The 18,902-nt window shown below is 40.8% G+C and overlaps 1 protein-coding gene across 1 annotated transcript; it reads left to right on the forward strand.

Annotated features, from left to right (window-relative positions):
• On the forward strand, positions 1-11,445 carry LOC143213952 (protein big brother). Its single transcript, XM_076434344.1, has 3 exons — positions 1-444; positions 1,394-1,585; positions 10,926-11,445. The coding sequence occupies exons 1-3, from the start codon at positions 253-255 to the stop codon at positions 11,220-11,222; spliced, it is 681 nt and encodes a 226-aa protein (XP_076290459.1). The 5' UTR covers positions 1-252; the 3' UTR covers positions 11,223-11,445.
• Positions 11,446-18,902: the final 7,457 nt, after the last annotated feature.

Here is an 18,902-nt window from a genome sequence, read left to right on the forward strand (position 1 = left end):
TACGCTGTCGGAGTCTCGGAGTCCTTAGTCACCACTGAGACGCAGCTCGACGCAGCTCGGCGCAGTTGAACGCGCGGTTTTCGGTGCTCCGTTAGTGTTTCAAGTTCAGGATCTCCGACGCAGTTCAGTGTGAACAATAAAAACCGACCTTAATAAGAACACAGTGTTACTCTTGCGCTTTTCTGATCGTCGATTGTTGTGTCGACGTTGATTTTCGGACAGTAATTGTTTGGTGGGGGGATTAAAGGCAAGATGATGCACACGATGAGCGAACACGCCGGAGGAGCCGGGGGCCTCGGTGTCAGTGTTTTGCCGTTCGACGGAATGGGCCTGTACGAACAGCGCCGGCCCAGGTACGTCTTCAAGGTGCCCAAAGTGGTCCCCGATCAAAAGGGAAAGTTTGAGACCGACGAGCTCTTCAGGAGACTCAGCAGGGAAAGCGAGGTAATTTTGATTTTGACTTTTTGCTTTCGACCGTGGGTTTGTCGGAAAGAAACATTGTCGGTCTTCTGGGGATCGGAGCCATCAGGATAGTGTCCGACAAGATTTCGTCGCTTCCTCGATGGGGATCTTTTTTCGCGCAAAACGGGGAGTGCTTGAGATTTCATACAATTCGTGCAATTATTATGATTAAATTATTCGTTCGCAACCTTGAGATTTAAATTCATCGACTTGATGTCACCAATACGAGGGTACTCGTCCTTGAACGGCTAGAGTTGGTATATTTACTTTCGAGTTTTTTATTTATATATCAGCTGAGACGTACAAACAAAATAAACATCGACTGTTGGAGGAAACATGGATTTCCCGACGATTACGAAACAATCGTTGATCTCGCTCACTCCCGACGGCAACGTCAATTGCAATTATTATTATTTTCCTCTCTTTATTTCAACACTAGATTTACGGGACACGTAAAGATGCGTTCATGAGGATTCAACAAATTCCTTTCTTTAAATTCGTTATTATTATAAAGTAATGTTAATGCTCCGTAAACCTACATTATTAAACATGTCGGGTAAATCGCTGACAGACATTAACATTAAACCTACCATCACCGGTCAAATAACCGGTTACAGATTCCTTATCTCACAATTATTGAAATTATAAAGATGCTTTCGTGATAAATAATTAAATGAATATATTTAATATTGCCGATATTATAATATGAACCGCACAAAGTTGAAATAAATTTAATCTTGTTATTTAAAGCTCGGTGGGTTTAGCGTTAATCAAATCCAAGTTTCACGTAGAAATAAGCGTAAACGAGTGTCTTCAATTCTTTTTCTTTTCACAAAACTCGTCGCTCGTGAGGATTTTAAAGCAATTAAGTAATAGATCTTTAAAAAAGGCTGAAAAATACTAATGCTGTTGTTCAATCGTAATTTTGTAGGTCAGATACACCGGTTTCCGGGACAGGCCGATCGAGGAACGCCGGGTACGGTTTCAAAATGGCTGCCGGGAGGGCCTCTGTGAGATCGCTTTCGCAGCGACCGGCACCAATCTGCAATTGGCTTTTGGGAGAGCCTCCGGGAACTACGCGGTGGATCCAAGCGACTGCGACTTCGAGAAAGACTGCGGCAAAGTGAGTCGCACTATGTATTAAACAATCTCGAACCGACGCAAACATCCCGCAAATTCAAAAAGGATTTGCACACTAGATCTACGAATCTCCAGAAATTCTCAATATTTCAACTACGATAATTTCGTTAAAAAAAGATAGCAAAATTATAAATTTGGACTCGTTTTAAAGCTCGAAGTCTCTCTTTCTGAGACCGTCGTCCATTTTTGCTAGGACATTTCCGCACGATAAAGCAGGTGAAAAACTGAGTACACGTTTTTGGTCGAAAATGCTACACATTGCATCGTCTGTGAAAGCATGAAAAATTTTTTCCCCGAATGAAACTGTGACAGATTTGAAGATCAAATATTCCCATTTATAACGAGTGCTTGAAACTTGAGCTGCGATTTTTTTCGGCTGTTATAAAGAACAATAATGAGGAACCACATTTCGGATCCACTGTAACTCTAATTTTTTCGAATCGATTGTGAACCAGAACATTGCGGTATTGGACGAATCGGTTGGCTTTGAAAGATTGGTAACGGTAATTGGTTGACTGGTTGATTGTAATTGGTCGATTGCGAGCTGACAAATGGCTCCGAGGTCGTCAAACAGGCCGGTCTGAATTGTCTGCGCGTTTCGTGTCCTTGGCATCGTATGTCCCGGGACGTGGAGTCACCCCCACGGACAATTTAGTATCAGTTTCTGCTTCTCGGACAATGGTGTCAGCGTGTCAGCGTTCTCGGCGGAACGGGACATGCATCCGGCCCCGAATTTTGTTGGTTCGTAGGGGTCCGGACGCGTCTGCCCTGAAAACCTCGCCGGAAAATACGAGTCGGCCAGCAAGAAAAATGCCGGACCACCAACCGTCTTACCGATAAAATATCCAACGGCGAATTCCAAAAAACCATTCATCTTTCTCCAGAGTCAATTGTTACAACTCCAAAACCGACATCTTTCACCTAGAATATTTCCATTGCATTTCTTCCCTATTACGCTTATCGTTATGCGTTTTGTTATTGTTTCATGTTTTACTTTTTCTTGTTTTTCAAAGTCGGTCTTACCGGCAGTGTGTGGACGCTCTAACCATGGAGATGAATATTTTAAATCGTCACAAAGTATAATGTATGTATATTCTAAATTGCACAGGCTTTAATCTGCCAAAACAACGAAAATATGGAACACAACAATGTTCTACGATGTTCTTCCGAAAAGTAGTCGCACTATAGTTTATTCGAAGTTGTTTGTTATTCGTCTGGAATTATGGGGACGGTCCTGCGAGCCTTCCAGAAGAGCGCATAATCTCGTACGCCGGCGCCGACGGAGGGGCGACGCCATCGCGATCGATAGGTGCGTCGCGAATCCGCCATTTTCTAGCTGCTACGCCTGCAGAATTTGCTGTTCGCCGCTGACAATTAAACCGAGCAATTTTCGAGCGTGCTTGCACTCTCGTCGAACTCGTAAGATTTTTTAATAAAGTAGACTGCGGATCTTCATCAACAAGTCTTCCAATGCCTCTACAGGTTTCTAGTTTGGCCAATTTTAGTGATACGTGTATAAAATCCGGTCTCTAATAATAACCATAGACCGCCGAAGACTGTAAGATCAAAGTTCTTCGCGGTGAATAATGGTTCTCACCTTCTGGAAAGAACACTGAGCAATTGTTTAGCGAGTGTCCCGATACGGAGGACTCGGCGATCCATTAGCAGTCGCCAGAGCCAATTAGCGCTTTTCCAAATCCGTCAAACGGGCCGGTGCCAGATGCCCGAAGGCTTTAACAGCCACCCGGTATATAATGGCTCATAAATCTCGACCCGTCCCTCTTCGGGACCGAAAGATCCTCCGGCAGGATCTAGGAACGGTCTCTCGGACCCGAAACGATTCTCTTCTGTTCGAAGTGGCGCGATTCAGAACCGTTTTGTCACCGTTTAGCCGTCACTTAAAGAGCAATTTGCTCGATTTCTCGGGCCCACCCGATTTTCCGCTTTCGATCTCTTCGCCCGATCGCCACGCTTTCTCGATCCTCGAGTTATCCAACCTCGGAAGGTTCTCGATTTTACAATGTTATAAATCGTGCTATTTTATTTGTTCGATCGAACTTAAAAATAAATTTAGTGTACCAAAGTTAATCTGCACTTGACGTTCGATTTCGTTTTGTGCAAATTTAAAAATTGAACATTGCACCCTATTCTTTAAGTGCATTGTGTTTGTTAGATGTATTGAATTTGTATCGTTTTAATTTTCTTGAAATCGTATTGGAAATCCTCAATGATTTCCTCAAAAATGAAGAATTCATTGTCGAATTCCAAGATAATTCCGAGAAAATTAGAACAATATTTTCTACCCAAATTACAACAAACTAGAGTACGATGGAAATTAATTTTCTTATTCAATATGTTTAGAAGATTATAAATAGGATAACTGTATTTTCAATTTCTTCTGGATTTACTGTTATAAATGGCATCTGCATTATATTCCTGGAACGAATAGTATGAACAAAAAGGTCGAATAAAAATTGCAAACGGCCGGTGGTTCGCGGTGCGGAGGTGAATCACGGATCGTGATCGCCGGGGATCAAGCTTTTCGAGATTTGTCCGTGGAGTGTGGTGCTCGCTAACGACTCATTATTTCCCTGCTCGAGGAGAGGAGACGTTACAGAGAGGGAGGGGCATGGGACTGCTAGTTGTTTACACGGCGACCCGCGGCTACCGTTTTGTTTTAACCGACAATGAGAAACGGAGGGAAAAAGAGACGTAATAAAGAGCGACGCGCGGCAGCACGTGTCCGCCGGCCATTGTCTACGCGGCCCGTTCCCCGCGGAGAGGAAATAATTAAGGGAGAGAGATCTCGCGATCGAGATAAAGCCCGATAAAGACCGATAAAGACCGGCGAAATGAAAAGGGCGCGCTTCGAACTCGAACCTCGAAGATCTTATCGAGATCCTTGCTCGTTCACGCTTGCTTTGCTCTTTCTACGCCGATCTCTTACACCCTACAGATTATTTATCAACCCATTTACATTACAACAATCGATAACTTTCAGCAGCCATTTCCTTCAAATGGAAGAAGGTTATTAAACTTATAAGTTAGAAACGTATTTCCTTTTTCTGGTACGAAATTCAACATATTTAAAGCTACGAAAAACTATGGTTTTTGCACAATGACTATTAATAACAAACTGGCTTTTGATGGTGTATGTTTACCCTCTAAAACGCCATAGACGTCATTAGGCTATACCAACAAATGTACTAATAATGTCATAACAAAATCGACATTATTAACCGAGACACCTATTACCACAGACAAATCTTATCATTGTAGTATCATTCTTTAAATAGTTTGACTGTTTTATATCCTACACCTACACGGTCTGTCATAAATGCATCATATCCGCATGGCATCAGAATGCAAAAATGTGATGGAGCGTTTTGGTAAATCAACGCGTTCACTTTTAGAGTCTCTCTAACGAATAAGGAGAGCTCTGGACGCTCTTCCTCTAATATCATTTCGAACATTTCCGTTGACTTAGGTATCGGGAAGATTTACAACTCGGCCAGGACTTTCGGTAGTTCTTTCGGCCCGGAACACTGTTCTCTAGAATCGTTCTGGTTCCTCGAACTCGTCCGATCGTAAAATTCGATGGCAAATAGGCTGAAAAAACGTTGGCGCACACTGTTAACCCTACTGTGCGAGACAATGAATAAAATATGAATAAATAATAGACTGTCGAAGGATTAACTGTCAGCCAAAATCGTATTGGGAACTCGAAACATATTAACCCTTCAAGGACGACATCAGAAAGAAAATAAAACAAAAATATATCAATGAATTTTCTGTTCAATGTTAGTTATCTTGATAAATAATGAGTACTGTCAAAAACGCTCGGACATGGGGTCAGCTTATATTTGCTCTAGATTCGCCAGATTAGTTTAATTAAAATCGGCGACCCCGCCGGTGTGACCTCTCCTTGTGAGGGGATAACAGAAGACGATAAGTGTAGATCACTGACTTTCAAGCGAAATACGATCGTCCCTAAACTGGTACGGATATGATTTTTACGAGGCAAAGGGTTAACCGTCGGCAGAAAACCCGCGAGCAGAGGCGAGAGAAAGATGGCCGGTCGAAACCCAGTTGGACGGAAGACAAAAGGAGGTTCCGCTGACCATGTGCGCTGTGTCCTGCCGGTTTAGCCTTCCCGACAGGACCGCTGGTTGACGAATGTTCCGGGCATTGTGCCCGTCGTTAGTGGACCCGATCGCAAAAAAGCGCAGCGGCCGGCTACGCCTACCGAAAAACAAAGGAGCCTGCGAAATAGCCGGTCTCCCGTTTGTTCTTCCTTCGGTTCGACCATGTTTTCTCTCTCCCTCTCTCTCTCTCTCTCTCTCTCTCTCTCTCTCTCTCTCTCTCTCTCGTTTCCACCCTTTTCCGATTTTTCACCCCTTTCGTTCCAGCAGGCTCGAACGTCACGTCTCTGTCGGTTTTCATTGTAGCCGCCGCCGCCGCGACATGCAAATGTTGCCAGCGAAAGGGTTGAGACACGCGTGTTACAGTTTAAATATCGCCCGACTATTATGCCAGGGTGATAATGGGTCACGCCCCGTCGTCGCGCGAACAGAAAAGGTGTGAAATGGATTCGGATACATATATTCCTCTTCCGCTCGTGAGAACGAAACGTTTGTCTCTTTAGCTTCTCGCTCTCTTTTCATTTCTTTTTCGTTTTTTTTTTTCTAACCGGTATGGACATTTCGTTAATAGCAGCCGGGTGACGAAGGGTTGAACACACAAGCACCCTTCTCTCTCGCGCGCCCTTTTAACGAGATTAATTTGTTTTCCCGGTTTTTTTTCTCCGGCTACGCTCCGGTAGGAGCTCTCTTTGCTCGTTGATTTAGTGGCCTCTTCGGGGCTGCTCTGAACTTGAATTGCCAGAGTGACTTCAAAGATTCATACTTGGGGATTCGAATTTGAACGGTTGAACACCTGTACATTCAAAGTTTAAGTGTCGTGTGTAAACGTTAGTTTAAAGCACGAAACTTTGTCGCTCAATCTTGAACATTCAGCATTGAACTTTCAATTTTACATATGTAGAATTGAACATTCAAAATTGAAGGTAAACTTGAACATTCCAAATTGCAGTTGAACTTGAACATTCAGCCTTGAACATTCAAAATTGAAGTTAAACTTGAACTTCAAAATTGAAGTTAAACTTGAACTTCAAAATTGAAGTTAAACTTGAACTTCAAAATTGAAGGTAAACTTGAACACTCCAAATTGAAGTTAAACTTGAACATTCCAAATTGAAGTTAAACATGAACATTCCAAATTGAAGTTAAACTTGAACATTCATTCTTGAACATTCGAAATTGAACATTTAACCTGGAACATTCAATCTCGAACATAACGAAAATAATTCCGTGACGAATTCTCGGCGAACGCGTAAGCGAAATTGTGGTACTTTCCCCAAATGCAAATGAATACGTGGATCATGCTCGTCCTCCGAGCTGCGGTACTTCCCGATTACGTGTCGCACAAGCCTCACGAATCGTGCAGCGATTTCAGCGCGTCAGACGTTCGGCATTGTAAGTCAAAATGTATTGTCAGTAGTGGGTGACGTCAGCTGATCAAAGAAGCGAAACGATCGATTAGAAATTCAACTGCTTTCGCGGGCTAGTCGTTCGAATTTGTTAATGAATATTCTTGATGTCATGAACTGGTTAACCAATTAGGAAGATTCATATCCTGGAGAATTTGATCGTGACTCATTGAAGTGGTTAACGATTTAGTGTTTCGTAAACTGAATAGCCTGGGGGTCTCCGCAGAGTTATAGTTTCGCGACGGAACAGAGATTTAGCGACGCGTTTCGAGGATCTTTTTTCGGAGCGAACGCTCGTGAAAAATGAGCGAATAATTCGACGGGTTCGCCGGGTCGGAGAAGGCGGCGACACGATTCGATTATCGAGTCGCCGAAAGTTCCAGTCACCCGCGGCTCGATTATGATTTCACAAAGAGTCGCACGCTGCGCCGCCACATTGTTACGCCGTGTCAACAACCAGCTGTAAGTTTCGACCGGAGAAGGAAAAAACGCTGAAAAGACCGAGGCTTCTAACGATGATTTTTCCGTCGTCCTTTCTGCTCCCTCTCTCTGTGTCTCTCTCTTTTGGCCCGGAAACCGGCTTCCCACTTTTCCCTGTTGACGCGCGCTCGTAATTCGACGACGACTCGCTGTTTGCCACGCTCGACAACCTCGATTTATCTCGACAAGCTTCTCTTTTCTCCTAAAAATTGTATCCGAACATATATATATATATATATATTTAAACTGTTATTGGTCGCAATTGCAAAGGAAGAGGTAAAGGTCACGATTTTAAAAATGTTTATCTCTGCCTTTAATGAAAATTTATAGCATATATTTTGAAAATCTAAGTAAGTTATTAAGTCGGAAAGAAAGTTCTTGCGGTTTTTGTTATTTTGATTTTATAATAAAAACCGCAAGAACTTTCTTTCCGACCTAATGCATACATGTACAAAGTTTCTTTGAATTCGGGGTTTGCTATTCATTTAAATCGCAGATTCTTACAATTTTTGTTATTTTCAATTAATTATATTTCATAACAAAACCTTTGTAACGTCTTTCTCTGCGTCGAAATGGTGTCTGAATAAAATATTGCATCCGACGTTGACTACGGAATCCTCAATATCTCGAGAGGAAGGAGACTTGGTTCTTCGAATTCGAAACTATAATTATTTAGTTCGACGACGGACGTATTAATTTCTCGAACTACGCGACCGAATTATAGCGTTCGGTTTCCGTAACTGCGGAGAAGGACGTGAAATTAGTTTGGAAAGAGCCAGAAAAGGTTCTCGACAGGTTTTCCAGGGGCGAGACGGATTCCGTAACAGTTTTGAAGCGGCGCGCCGGAAACGGGGCCATTTGCCAGGAAATAAAATAACCCTGTTCGGACCGGGACGAGCTAATTGCTTGTTTCGACTGTTTCGAGAGCCGTCGGCACCAGCTCCCTTCCGCTCTTTCTCGTTTCGCGTACATTCCACGGTACAGGCTGGCTCAGATTTTCTACTCGATGAATTTTACAAAATCCTTCTTGCGTTCGTTCTCACTACTGCGGATTTTATTCATATAATAAAAATGGAACAATATCCAATAGTGGCAAAATTAACCCCTAGCAGTAGAGGGGTGACTCACAAGGGAAGGACCCCAAGTGTCCGACTTCGATTTTGATAATTTTTTGTGAGATGATGCAAAATATTAGGTGTAGTTACTCAATAATTTGTAAGATATAAACAATTAAAGTTTCGAAGTTCCATTAGCCGTGTAAGCAGGTTGCGTGATTCACAGGTATGAAACTTTAATGGTTTATATCTTACAAATTATTGAGTAACTACACCTAATATTTTGCATACATAATTACGGATCCACATACCATCATCTCACAAAAAATTATCAAAATCGAAGTCGGACACTTGGGGTGCTTCCCTTGTCAGAATCGCCACTGAAAATTGCTGTACCATTATTCACAATATTGTTTCCATTATTAAATATGTTGGTATCTAATCAACTGCAAAGGGTTAAGAGAGTTTAGAGGCACCAGTGTATTATTTTCAACTTGCTGAAATTACTAAAGATAAAACTTTATGCTTGGTAAAATAAAAATTATATTAATCTCGAGCTAATAATCGCAAAAACTGAAAATGACACATTTTTGAAGTCTTCAAATGTTTATACCGTTTTTCATTTGGCCAATTAATATTTGTCACAAATGCATAGAATGCACGGTCCACTTATTATTGTTGCACAGGTTGATTAAGATTTTCTCGACGATAGGATTTCGAAAATTGTTGTTGCGTCGATTCGATTACATTTGGAGAGAACTTCGACTGCATCGAAAAGAGTTCGCAGATCGATTCTCGCGAGATTGAATCAAATGTTTGAAGAGGGGTGGCTGAGGGTATATGAAAGAGGAAGGAACGAGAGGAGGAATCGCCGGACGAGTAATTTCGAGCGAGCAAAAGCAGCTTGTACCACGGACCGCGTCGTGGGAGGGGTCGATTAAGGCTCGCAAACCCGTCTTCAGGTTTCAATCATGTTCCCGGAGACCCCTCGACCCCCCCTGCTGCAAACGTTTCTTATTCCCAGAGAACGATTACGCAGATTGGACGGTACAAGCTTCGAGGAAAGATGAAATTGCGAAACAATTTCACCATTAACCCTCAACCGGTCACGTGCCATCTGTACAGGTGGGATTTCCTAGACGCGTCACGACGGGCCTCTTACATTTTGTTTCTCCATCCATTCAACAACACAATACAATCACGACACTATAATACGACATTATAATCTATAATGTCCCAGAAATGTTGTACTTAATTAAATGGGCTGACTCCTAGAGTCATTTGAAGCAAATTTTTCCTTTGCAGAAATGCTCTCCGTGGCTTCGCTAGAGAATTATTAAGGGGGTAGACTCGTTTTTTCAGGATTGCAAGGGTGCGGGATTCACCTTCTCATTTCTCGATAATATTATACAAACACGGGGGTCTTCAGTAATCAAGAACGCTAGATAAAAGATCGATTCTAGGGCGCTATCTCCCTCAAAAGTCCTAATGTTTCGTTTCGTTACGAGGCGTAATTTGCATTATTCGGCAGCGCAATTTGCGACAGCTACACTCCGCCGATAAAATCCAACTTTCAAAATAAATGTATTGCCATGATCTTCTGCTTTGATTTGTAAATGGGAAACTCTGACAATTCGTGCCATTTGTCGAGTAGTGGGAATATTAGAGTTGCTGCAATATTATTTCTGTGGTTATCAGGAAGAACGCCGCATGTCACATAATTTCACTTTCGAGATATTGCCGTTTAAAGTTATAGTCACTAATGCTTTGCCATAGGATATCGGTTTAATTGCATTATGTTTTTAAGCCTTTCGAATTTATTTTCATGACTTTTTTTCTGATAAAGACGTAAATCCTACAGTACATAAATCTCAATTAATGCATAAACTGAAATTTTTTGAAATTGTGACATGCGGCGTTTTTCCTTGCAACCGCAGAATTAATGTATAAACTCGAATTTTTTGAAATTGCGACATGCGGCGTTTTTCCTTGCAACCACAGATATTTGGGGCACCCTGTGTACATAGCTGCAGTATTACACATCGTAATAGAACAGCAGGGAATTAACGAGGATGGTTCTCATACGTCTACATTGAAGGCATTGTTGTCTTTATTATCTTTATCCCAGCATTAGACTATGTCAATACAAATGGCACGACGAATTAGAAAAATACCGAAAGAATTCTGAGTGGTGACGGGAGAATTTATTATTAAAATGGAGTCTGTCTTTTCGGTTGCAGGTGCACCTGAGGGCGCAGATGATAATGAACGGCGTCTGCGTGTTGTGGAGAGGTTGGATCGACCTGGAGAGGCTCGACGGGGTCGGCTGTCTCGAATTCGATGAGAAACGGGCCGCGGAAGAGGACGCTATCCTCCGGGACCAGGTCGAGCGGTATAGTCAGCGGCAACGAGACCTGGACGAGAAACAGCGGGCATACAGAACCGGAGCGCCCCATTTAAACCACCACCACCACCATCATCACCATCACCACGGACACGGCCACCAATACAATGCGATTGGAACGCAACAAACATAATAAATAATAAACGCGATACCGTTTCTGCGCGGTGCCACAGACGGCATACATCATGTGCTTCATTATTAGGTGACTTCACATTGCTACCTTCGACCAGATGCTCCGCGATACATATTGGTCGTACGCTGGTGGGCGAGTTAGTTCGTGACGAACTACACCACATAATTATCAGGCGAGAGTTTTAATTTGGAAATGTTTATTGAAAGAACGCGATGTTTACCTCTCTCTTACACGAAATAACTCGAAATGTGGAGCAACACGCCGTGCTACATTATTATTTTTAGTAATACATTGTTTCTTTCCGCATATTTTTATCTTCGCATAACACACAACGTTTTGTTGGACGATATTTGTTTTTTGTTGGAGCGTGTTCGGTGAAACGTCGGGGTTGGAAGCGGAGGGGATGAGAACGACATTTTCTCCTTGTATAGTAAAAATTTTCTTTTGGATTATGATATTTCTTCAATAATCCGGGGATTATATCTTCTCTTACTCTGCGAAAGCTCTTCCTGTTCGCGACAATTCCATATTGTAATGTCCAGCGAGTAAAAAATATTGCTTGTACCATTTTAGTGTTACTTGCTGAACATTACAATATGTAACACCCTCGCAATATGGAATTGTCTCCGTGCAAAAAGGAAAAGCGTTCGTGAAGGAAGAGAAGAAAGAGAAAATGAGAAGTATACTAAAAGTCTACTGTACATTGTAATTACATATTATTGTTTAGACTATGATTAAAATTAGGAATATTCCTCTTAAATAGATGAATAAACTTTATAATAAAAGAAGTTAATTATTTGTCACTATTACCTGTAGTAACTATCTGGAAATGTATCCCAATTATTATATATTTTTAAATTTTATTAAATTTATCTTTTATATTTTTATAATTCTAATTTCAAGCTCTTTACCATCCCAGTCATTTCAGCTGTTAATACTTAATCTTACCCGTTATTATTAAATTCCTCGACATCCTTTTCGCGTGTCCATTCCTTCTACCGTTTTATCCATCTCGGTCGGAGGGTAGGGTGGATAAACGCGCGTTAGGGTTGACGGGATCCGATTCGATCCGATACGAACGAGTTTAAAACAATAAAAGCCGATTTACGGGGGAGATTCCGGACTGATTCCCGTTTGATGGGATCAACGGGGCACCGATACACCCGCACGTTGCCACGCTCGAACGCCCACGGCATTATTCCAGAAAATAACACCCTAATGCGGCTCTCCCCCGTCGATCCGCAAATACGTGAGCGTTTAGGTCTGTTCCCGATCGACCGGCTTTCCGAAATCGCCTCGTCGATAACTGTTCCAGGAATTTTCGAAAATTTCGGAATCTAGGTGCACGGTGGTGCACCAGCCAAGTTCTTGCACTACGTCCTTTTCTACGAAACAACTTAGCCGTTTTTTAGAGGCTTATAACTCGGCATTGGAGGCAGATAGAGAGACGTAATTTCGTACACTTGTTAAATGCTATCATGTCTCAATATTGACAAAAGATTAATCTTCCAACATTAGTAGGTTCCGAGATATAGGACCTCAAAAATCGCTAAAGTCACTGACTGACTGACTGACAGATCATCAAAACCTTTTGGGTACTTCCCATTGACCTACCAGCTTGAAATTTGGTACATAGGTCCACCATAACAAACACTCAAAGGAATAATTATTAAAGTTTGAAATTTTACACCTCAAAGGGGTTGTATTGAAAAAAGACATTACGAAATAGGTACGTAGGATAGAACATAGAGCATAACATACATAAGTATACGTTTTATTAGCTTCGAAGTCGCAACAAATACTGATGAAAAAAACAGTAGCGGCGGGGGGCAAAGGGATCCGAGCGTCGCGTCGCCGGCAGAGTGTTAATCTTCGATACATAGAATTTGGATTTTGTCTTGCAGATTGGGAAAGGATTTCGTTTTCTTTGATGCCTACTTGATAATTGATGAAATTTCAACAAAAATTGATGAAATCCCAACAAAAACATCCTGTAAACAGGAGCCAAGTTCCTATGGCCGTAAAAAGTTGCGAGATCAAACAAAATACGGCCTAGTTCGTTAGCTTAGAAATACCTCTTGCAATGCTGAAAAAAGCGTTTGTAAAAATTAGGTTAAAAGAACGCTATTTAATTTTTAAAGAGTTACATGGAGGACTAAATTATTCAAACTTGGCCGTTACTTTTTAAACCAATGGCCATAGAAGGTGTTAGGTAGCGGCCAAGTTTGAATAATTTAGCCCTCCGTGTAACTCTTGAAAAATTAAATAGCGTTCTTTTAAACTAATTTTTACAAACGCGGGTTTCAGTATTGCAAGAGGTATTTCTAAGCTAACGAACTTGGCCGTATTTTGTTTGATCTCGCAACTTTTTACGGCCATTGGATTTATTCTTGCACCTAATTACAACTTACCCATTATTTAGGCGAGGACTTTTGGAATGACATTATGGCACGGTCGACCCCCTATAAGTCTTTCAGCAATTTCTTTCTAGCATCGAGCTATTGTCATTTCTTTAGCTGGCCGGTCTGCAGCCAACACGCGGCACGTAGCAACGAGGAAAGTTGTACGGTTCATGTTTTCCCTTCAATCTCCCAGGTCCAAGAAATCCTATCGTAAAACCCCAAGGCCGGAGGATCAGGTAGAATCATTCGTCCGGTATCGAGTCAGAATCAGGAATTGAGTGTTCAAATATTTTTGGAGTTATTCTGCATTGTTGAAAGTAGTTCGTCAGAATGTTCAGCAAAACACGCTCGCAGGACAAGCATAATCGCGCGTCGCGTAGCCTCGATGTAAGACGATAATGCCTGGCCTGGAATTCTTATAAGAAGCCATACCCGCGGAGAACCGATACTGGGGGAACAAGGACCCCTGTCACTTCCCACGAAAGGTTCCTCAAGATCAGTCCGACAGGAAGTAACCGACTCGGCCCTATTTTTTATTCCTCCGCAGAACGATTAACGCGTTCGCTACCACCGTCACGGATGTCTGACGATCACGATCTCTCGGTTTACCAGAAAGTAGTCCAATTAATTGTGTACACTATTGTGGTGTATGTATGGGTGAATGAGTGAGAAAGAAAGTTGGCGAGTGAGAGAGTGAGCGAATGAGTAAACAGAACGAGTGATAGGTCGATTAAGGAAAGACGAGAGAATGTGAGAGGGAGAATTCGGCGACATGTGCGTCGCAGTAGATCGTGAATGACAGTCAAAGTGGGCAGACGTCCTCTTAAGTGTATTGCAAATCGTGTGGATTGTTTAAATGGTTCGAGCTGTTCAATAAAAGTTACAACACTATGTAATATTCATAGTATAATATAGTATATGAATACTATGTAATGTTTATGGAATCGATGACTCTCCTCTGATAAATTGTTTTACCATTTAAACCCTAAACCCCAAGGCATTTCTTCCGACCTAGAGTATTTCGTACACGACTTATTTTCTTTTCCTACTTACAGTTACTCGAATTAATATTCGGACGCTCTAAAAAAGACGATAACTTTTTTAATATTGTACTACACTATTTGAACGTTTTTGGGAAGCTAGTAAGGTTGCCAGAAACGTTTTATCCAAATATATGTAGAAGAAGCAGTGAAAACTGCAATTACCTATATATGAGATAGGCTCAAAATATAGGAGTTCAAGTAGAAGAGGTACACAGCACATTTAAACTTTTTTATTCAAACGAAGATTTTTGAAAATTCCTATAGGTACGCAACGATTAAGTTCAAATATAGAAGACTCGTATCTAATATAGAAGATCTGGCAACCCTAGAAGCTAGAGCAATTAGTTTACTACAGGATGTGAAAAGATTCTTTTCAAAAATAGCAATTGATCGAAATTGTAGAAAAAATACTAAAAGTTGCATTTTAAAACTTTTTTACGTGGGCCTATATTGAAAATTTAAAAAGTACGTTTTGTAGGTCTAAGACTGATTGCTCTAGCTTCCCAAAAAAGTTCAAATCATATAGTACAATATTAAAAGAGCTATCGTCTTTTTTAGAGCATCCGATCATTAATTCGAGTAACTGTAATTACTTTTTATCAATTTTTTCGATATAAACATGTATTAATTGCTTGGAATAACAGTGTAACAACTTTCAGTGACGCCCCACAGTCATCATTCGAGTACTAAGTGTTGATAGCGAAGGTAAACAGCGGAACAAATGCGAAAAGAATTAGGCAATCCCCGAAAATTCCGGGACATCGATGTTCGAACGTCCACTCGAGCGTCCCTCGGCAAACAGGAGTGAAACATGAATGAAAATGCTCGATTCACGGAGAGGATCGCGTCGCAGATAGGGCAGTCGTGTATTATAATATAATTTATTGGCTGGAGCGTGACTTTTGCCACCCCATTATGCAAAAGTTTTCAGCAACACGATTCTTCCCGGTGGCTATGAATGGACGGGCACTCGACGAGGCTCCGGAGGCTCCGTAGACGGTGGCCCCGGGGGCCAACAGTCATCAATTACGATCGGAAATAAATCGGAGGCAGATGCGACGAGTGCCTACAGGCCAACCCCGCTGCGACCTGGCCTCCTCGTGCACCCCCCGCGGACAATACGACTGTTTTCGACAAATACAAAACGATACACGACGATTGGCCACCCCCCGCCCTTCATTTGCTACCCCTAGGTGCCCCATGGATTCCTCGAAACTCTAATGTTTGTCCCTAATATGCTCCCGATGGAAAGTCACACTTTCCCCGGAAAAAATAAACTGTTCGCGTGGATTCCCACGTACACTTTTCTTTCGTTTTTTGGGCGGCCTCTAGACGAGATTATTATTATCGTCAATATATGGCACAATATCTTGCACAATAATATTGCTGGTTCACCCACACGAGACAATATTATTGCCCAATCAGTGATCGACTGAAAGAAATCAAGTTGTGTGGCCATTGCATTAGTTGTAGGCAGTGTTGGGCAATAAATAAATTTATTTAAATAAATAATGATTTAAATAACAAGTTATTTGTTACTTGGATATTCAAATAAAAAGCAAACATGATTATTTAATATTTGAGCAAGTCTAAATGAATTATTTAAAATAATCAAGTTAATTGTTATTTACAAATACAATTTCAATTTGTATTGACAAATAATAAATCGAATTGTATTTTCTATTTTTAAATAAACGAAATAAGAGAAGACCAAGAACGTATTTATTTGATTTCCACCTCAATCCAAATAATAAATAATCTTTTATTTGCAAATAAGAAATAAGAAATAGATCACTTCTGGAATTATTTAAAATACTTTTATTTAACAGCTTAGTTTAATAAACAGTTTAGTTAATATGTGCAATTAAAATCACACGTTTATTTATTATCTAATTATTTATTATTTAAAATAAAATTTGCCCAACACTGGTTGTAGGTGGATGAAGGAATGGTTTAAAAAAAGAAATGAGTACACTAATGAAAATTTGTGATCGAAGAATAAGTAAACCGATTTTCCGAACTGATTTTCGAAACTAGCCATACTTGAAAATTCAATGTTCACTTTGCGACTGTGAAGATAGAACTGTGCCAATATTCCGCAATGTTACCCACAGACGAAGCAATATTTACGAGATTGTACAATAAAAATCGAACTCTTTTTGATTCACTCAATACATTGCGCAATCTTTCAATTTGATTTACAGACGATCAATATTATTGTATAATAGAATATCAATTATTGTGCAATATATTGACGACAATATTGATCGTTTAGAGGTCTCATAATTCGTATATGAATTTTCTTTGATCTCTACTTTAAGATTTCGAATGACTTTTATGTATTACGAAGTCTTCAAGATTCAAATCCATTTTATATAACACTTTAGCTACCGGAAGCCTATCTATACTATCTCCAATAATTATGTTGTGGCAAAAGAAAAGGCTCTAAACTGATCTAAAATGATTAGACTACTGAAGTAGTTAATATTTGTTATAATTAAATTAATATTTGCGGCCGAGTGTACCGAGAAACGGACCGTTCCTCGGTCATGGAATTTATCTGGAACTCGTGTCTCCCTGAACTCGTGGTTCCCTTTCGACAACTTAAGTGAAGTGCTCGCTGCGATATCCTGTAACAAGGCACGATACCGTTTATCAGCAGTCCGCAGGAAGCGAAGTGCGAGCCTAACGATAAACAATCTCCGGGGGAAGTCTACGTGAGAAACAGCTACCGACACTCCGAATCATGAAAACACGAATTATAAATCGCCGATGCGCGACGGATCTAACTTGAATAATTTTTAAACATTTTCTATAATTTTTCTTTAAGTCGATTACGTGCGCTTTATGTTTCGGTTTCCGTGTATTCATTGATCCTAATATATCTATACACTTGTTACGTATTTTCACATTCAAAAGACTACAGTTATATGTACGCGGAAGTTGTCCGAAAGTGTAAGTATGTATCAGAAATGTAAACAAGAGTGAACGAGGACGATCCTCAAGAAATTCACCGACATTCTTCGGCGTGTTTGTCGTTCCACCGTCCCCGGGACCGATTCCTAAAGCAACCCCCTTTTATTCGGCCGTTCGCCAGTGAATTTACGGGCAATGATTCCGGGATCTAATTCCGTCGACAAAGGGACGAGAGCGGAGGGCAAGGTTCTTCCCTAAATACGATCACGGGGGCGAAGACCGAGAGCCTACCGGCCCCGAGGCACGATCCTCGATCTTCGTTTACTCCTGCGTGCTCCTGAGCCGGTCTCCACTTTTCCACGGCTGACACACGACTCCGAGTGTTTTGACAGAAACGCATCTGCCCTAGGGTCCGCCATTTCTCTTCCACCGTCTCGAAACTCGTTCCTATACGAACCTACGCGCCCCTTTCTAGCGAAATAAGTCAGGATCTCCAAAATACATCTACGCTTTGGGTTGGCTATCGGAAAGATTCTCTGGGGGCCGCCATTTTGGGAAAATAAAAAGTGAAAAAATAGTTTTAGGAACTTTATGATGGGCACAACGAAATGCTTCTAACAGGTTCCCCATCTACCGGGCGATTTTTTCCGAAAAAATTACTGAAGGCAATTTAGCATCAAAAATTCTTTAACAACGCCCATTATTTTTATTACACCAATTAATTTGCTATATTTCCTTTTAAAATTATCCTAAAAATTAAATTTTATTCAAATCAACTGTATTTTATTATCTCTCCTGTAATAATATAAAAACTAATATGTATTTTGTTAATATAAAAACTGTATAGTAGTATCAGATGATTGCGTAAGTTCGTGCCCGATTTGAAAATAAAATTCAATGGTTTGATTTTAAAGATTAAAAATTTGGTTAATGATTGGTTAAATTAAACTTAAAAAATGGTTAAATTTCCCACAATCAGAAAAGAATGGTGACTATATGTATAATAGATTAATAAAGTTGTATTCTTTAAAATTTGATCATTGAAATTTATTTTCAAATCGGGCACGAACTTATGCAATCATCTAATGTGTGGCTTCGTTAAAACGATTGATATAAACCCCTTCACGTAGCTCCTGTTTCTGCAATCGATGCACACAATTTTCGCATAAAAATGGCAATCTAGTCATCAGAAAATACCTGCTAAACATTCTTGCAAACCTCGAAATGAATGAAATGTAACAAATTGTTTGGCGACTATATTATTTTTCCAGGGAAAAATAGTCGAAGTCAGCCGAGCTGCTACAAGTTCGAAGCTGTGC

This window comes from Lasioglossum baleicum, chromosome 12, assembly GCF_051020765.1.
Source record: "Lasioglossum baleicum chromosome 12, iyLasBale1, whole genome shotgun sequence".
In the NCBI taxonomy this organism is placed as follows: domain Eukaryota; kingdom Metazoa; phylum Arthropoda; class Insecta; order Hymenoptera; family Halictidae; genus Lasioglossum; species Lasioglossum baleicum.

Excerpts from the sequence above, each read along its gene's own strand:
- LOC143213952 (XM_076434344.1), top strand. The coding sequence starts at position 253 with ATGATGCACACGATGAGCGAACACGCCGGAGGAGCCGGGGGCCTCGGT. Across the intron at positions 445-1,393 it reads GACTCAGCAGGGAAAGCGAG|GTCAGATACACCGGTTTCCG; the intron begins GTAATTTTGATT and ends GTAATTTTGTAG. Across the intron at positions 1,586-10,925 it reads TCGAGAAAGACTGCGGCAAA|GTGCACCTGAGGGCGCAGAT; the intron begins GTGAGTCGCACT and ends TTTCGGTTGCAG.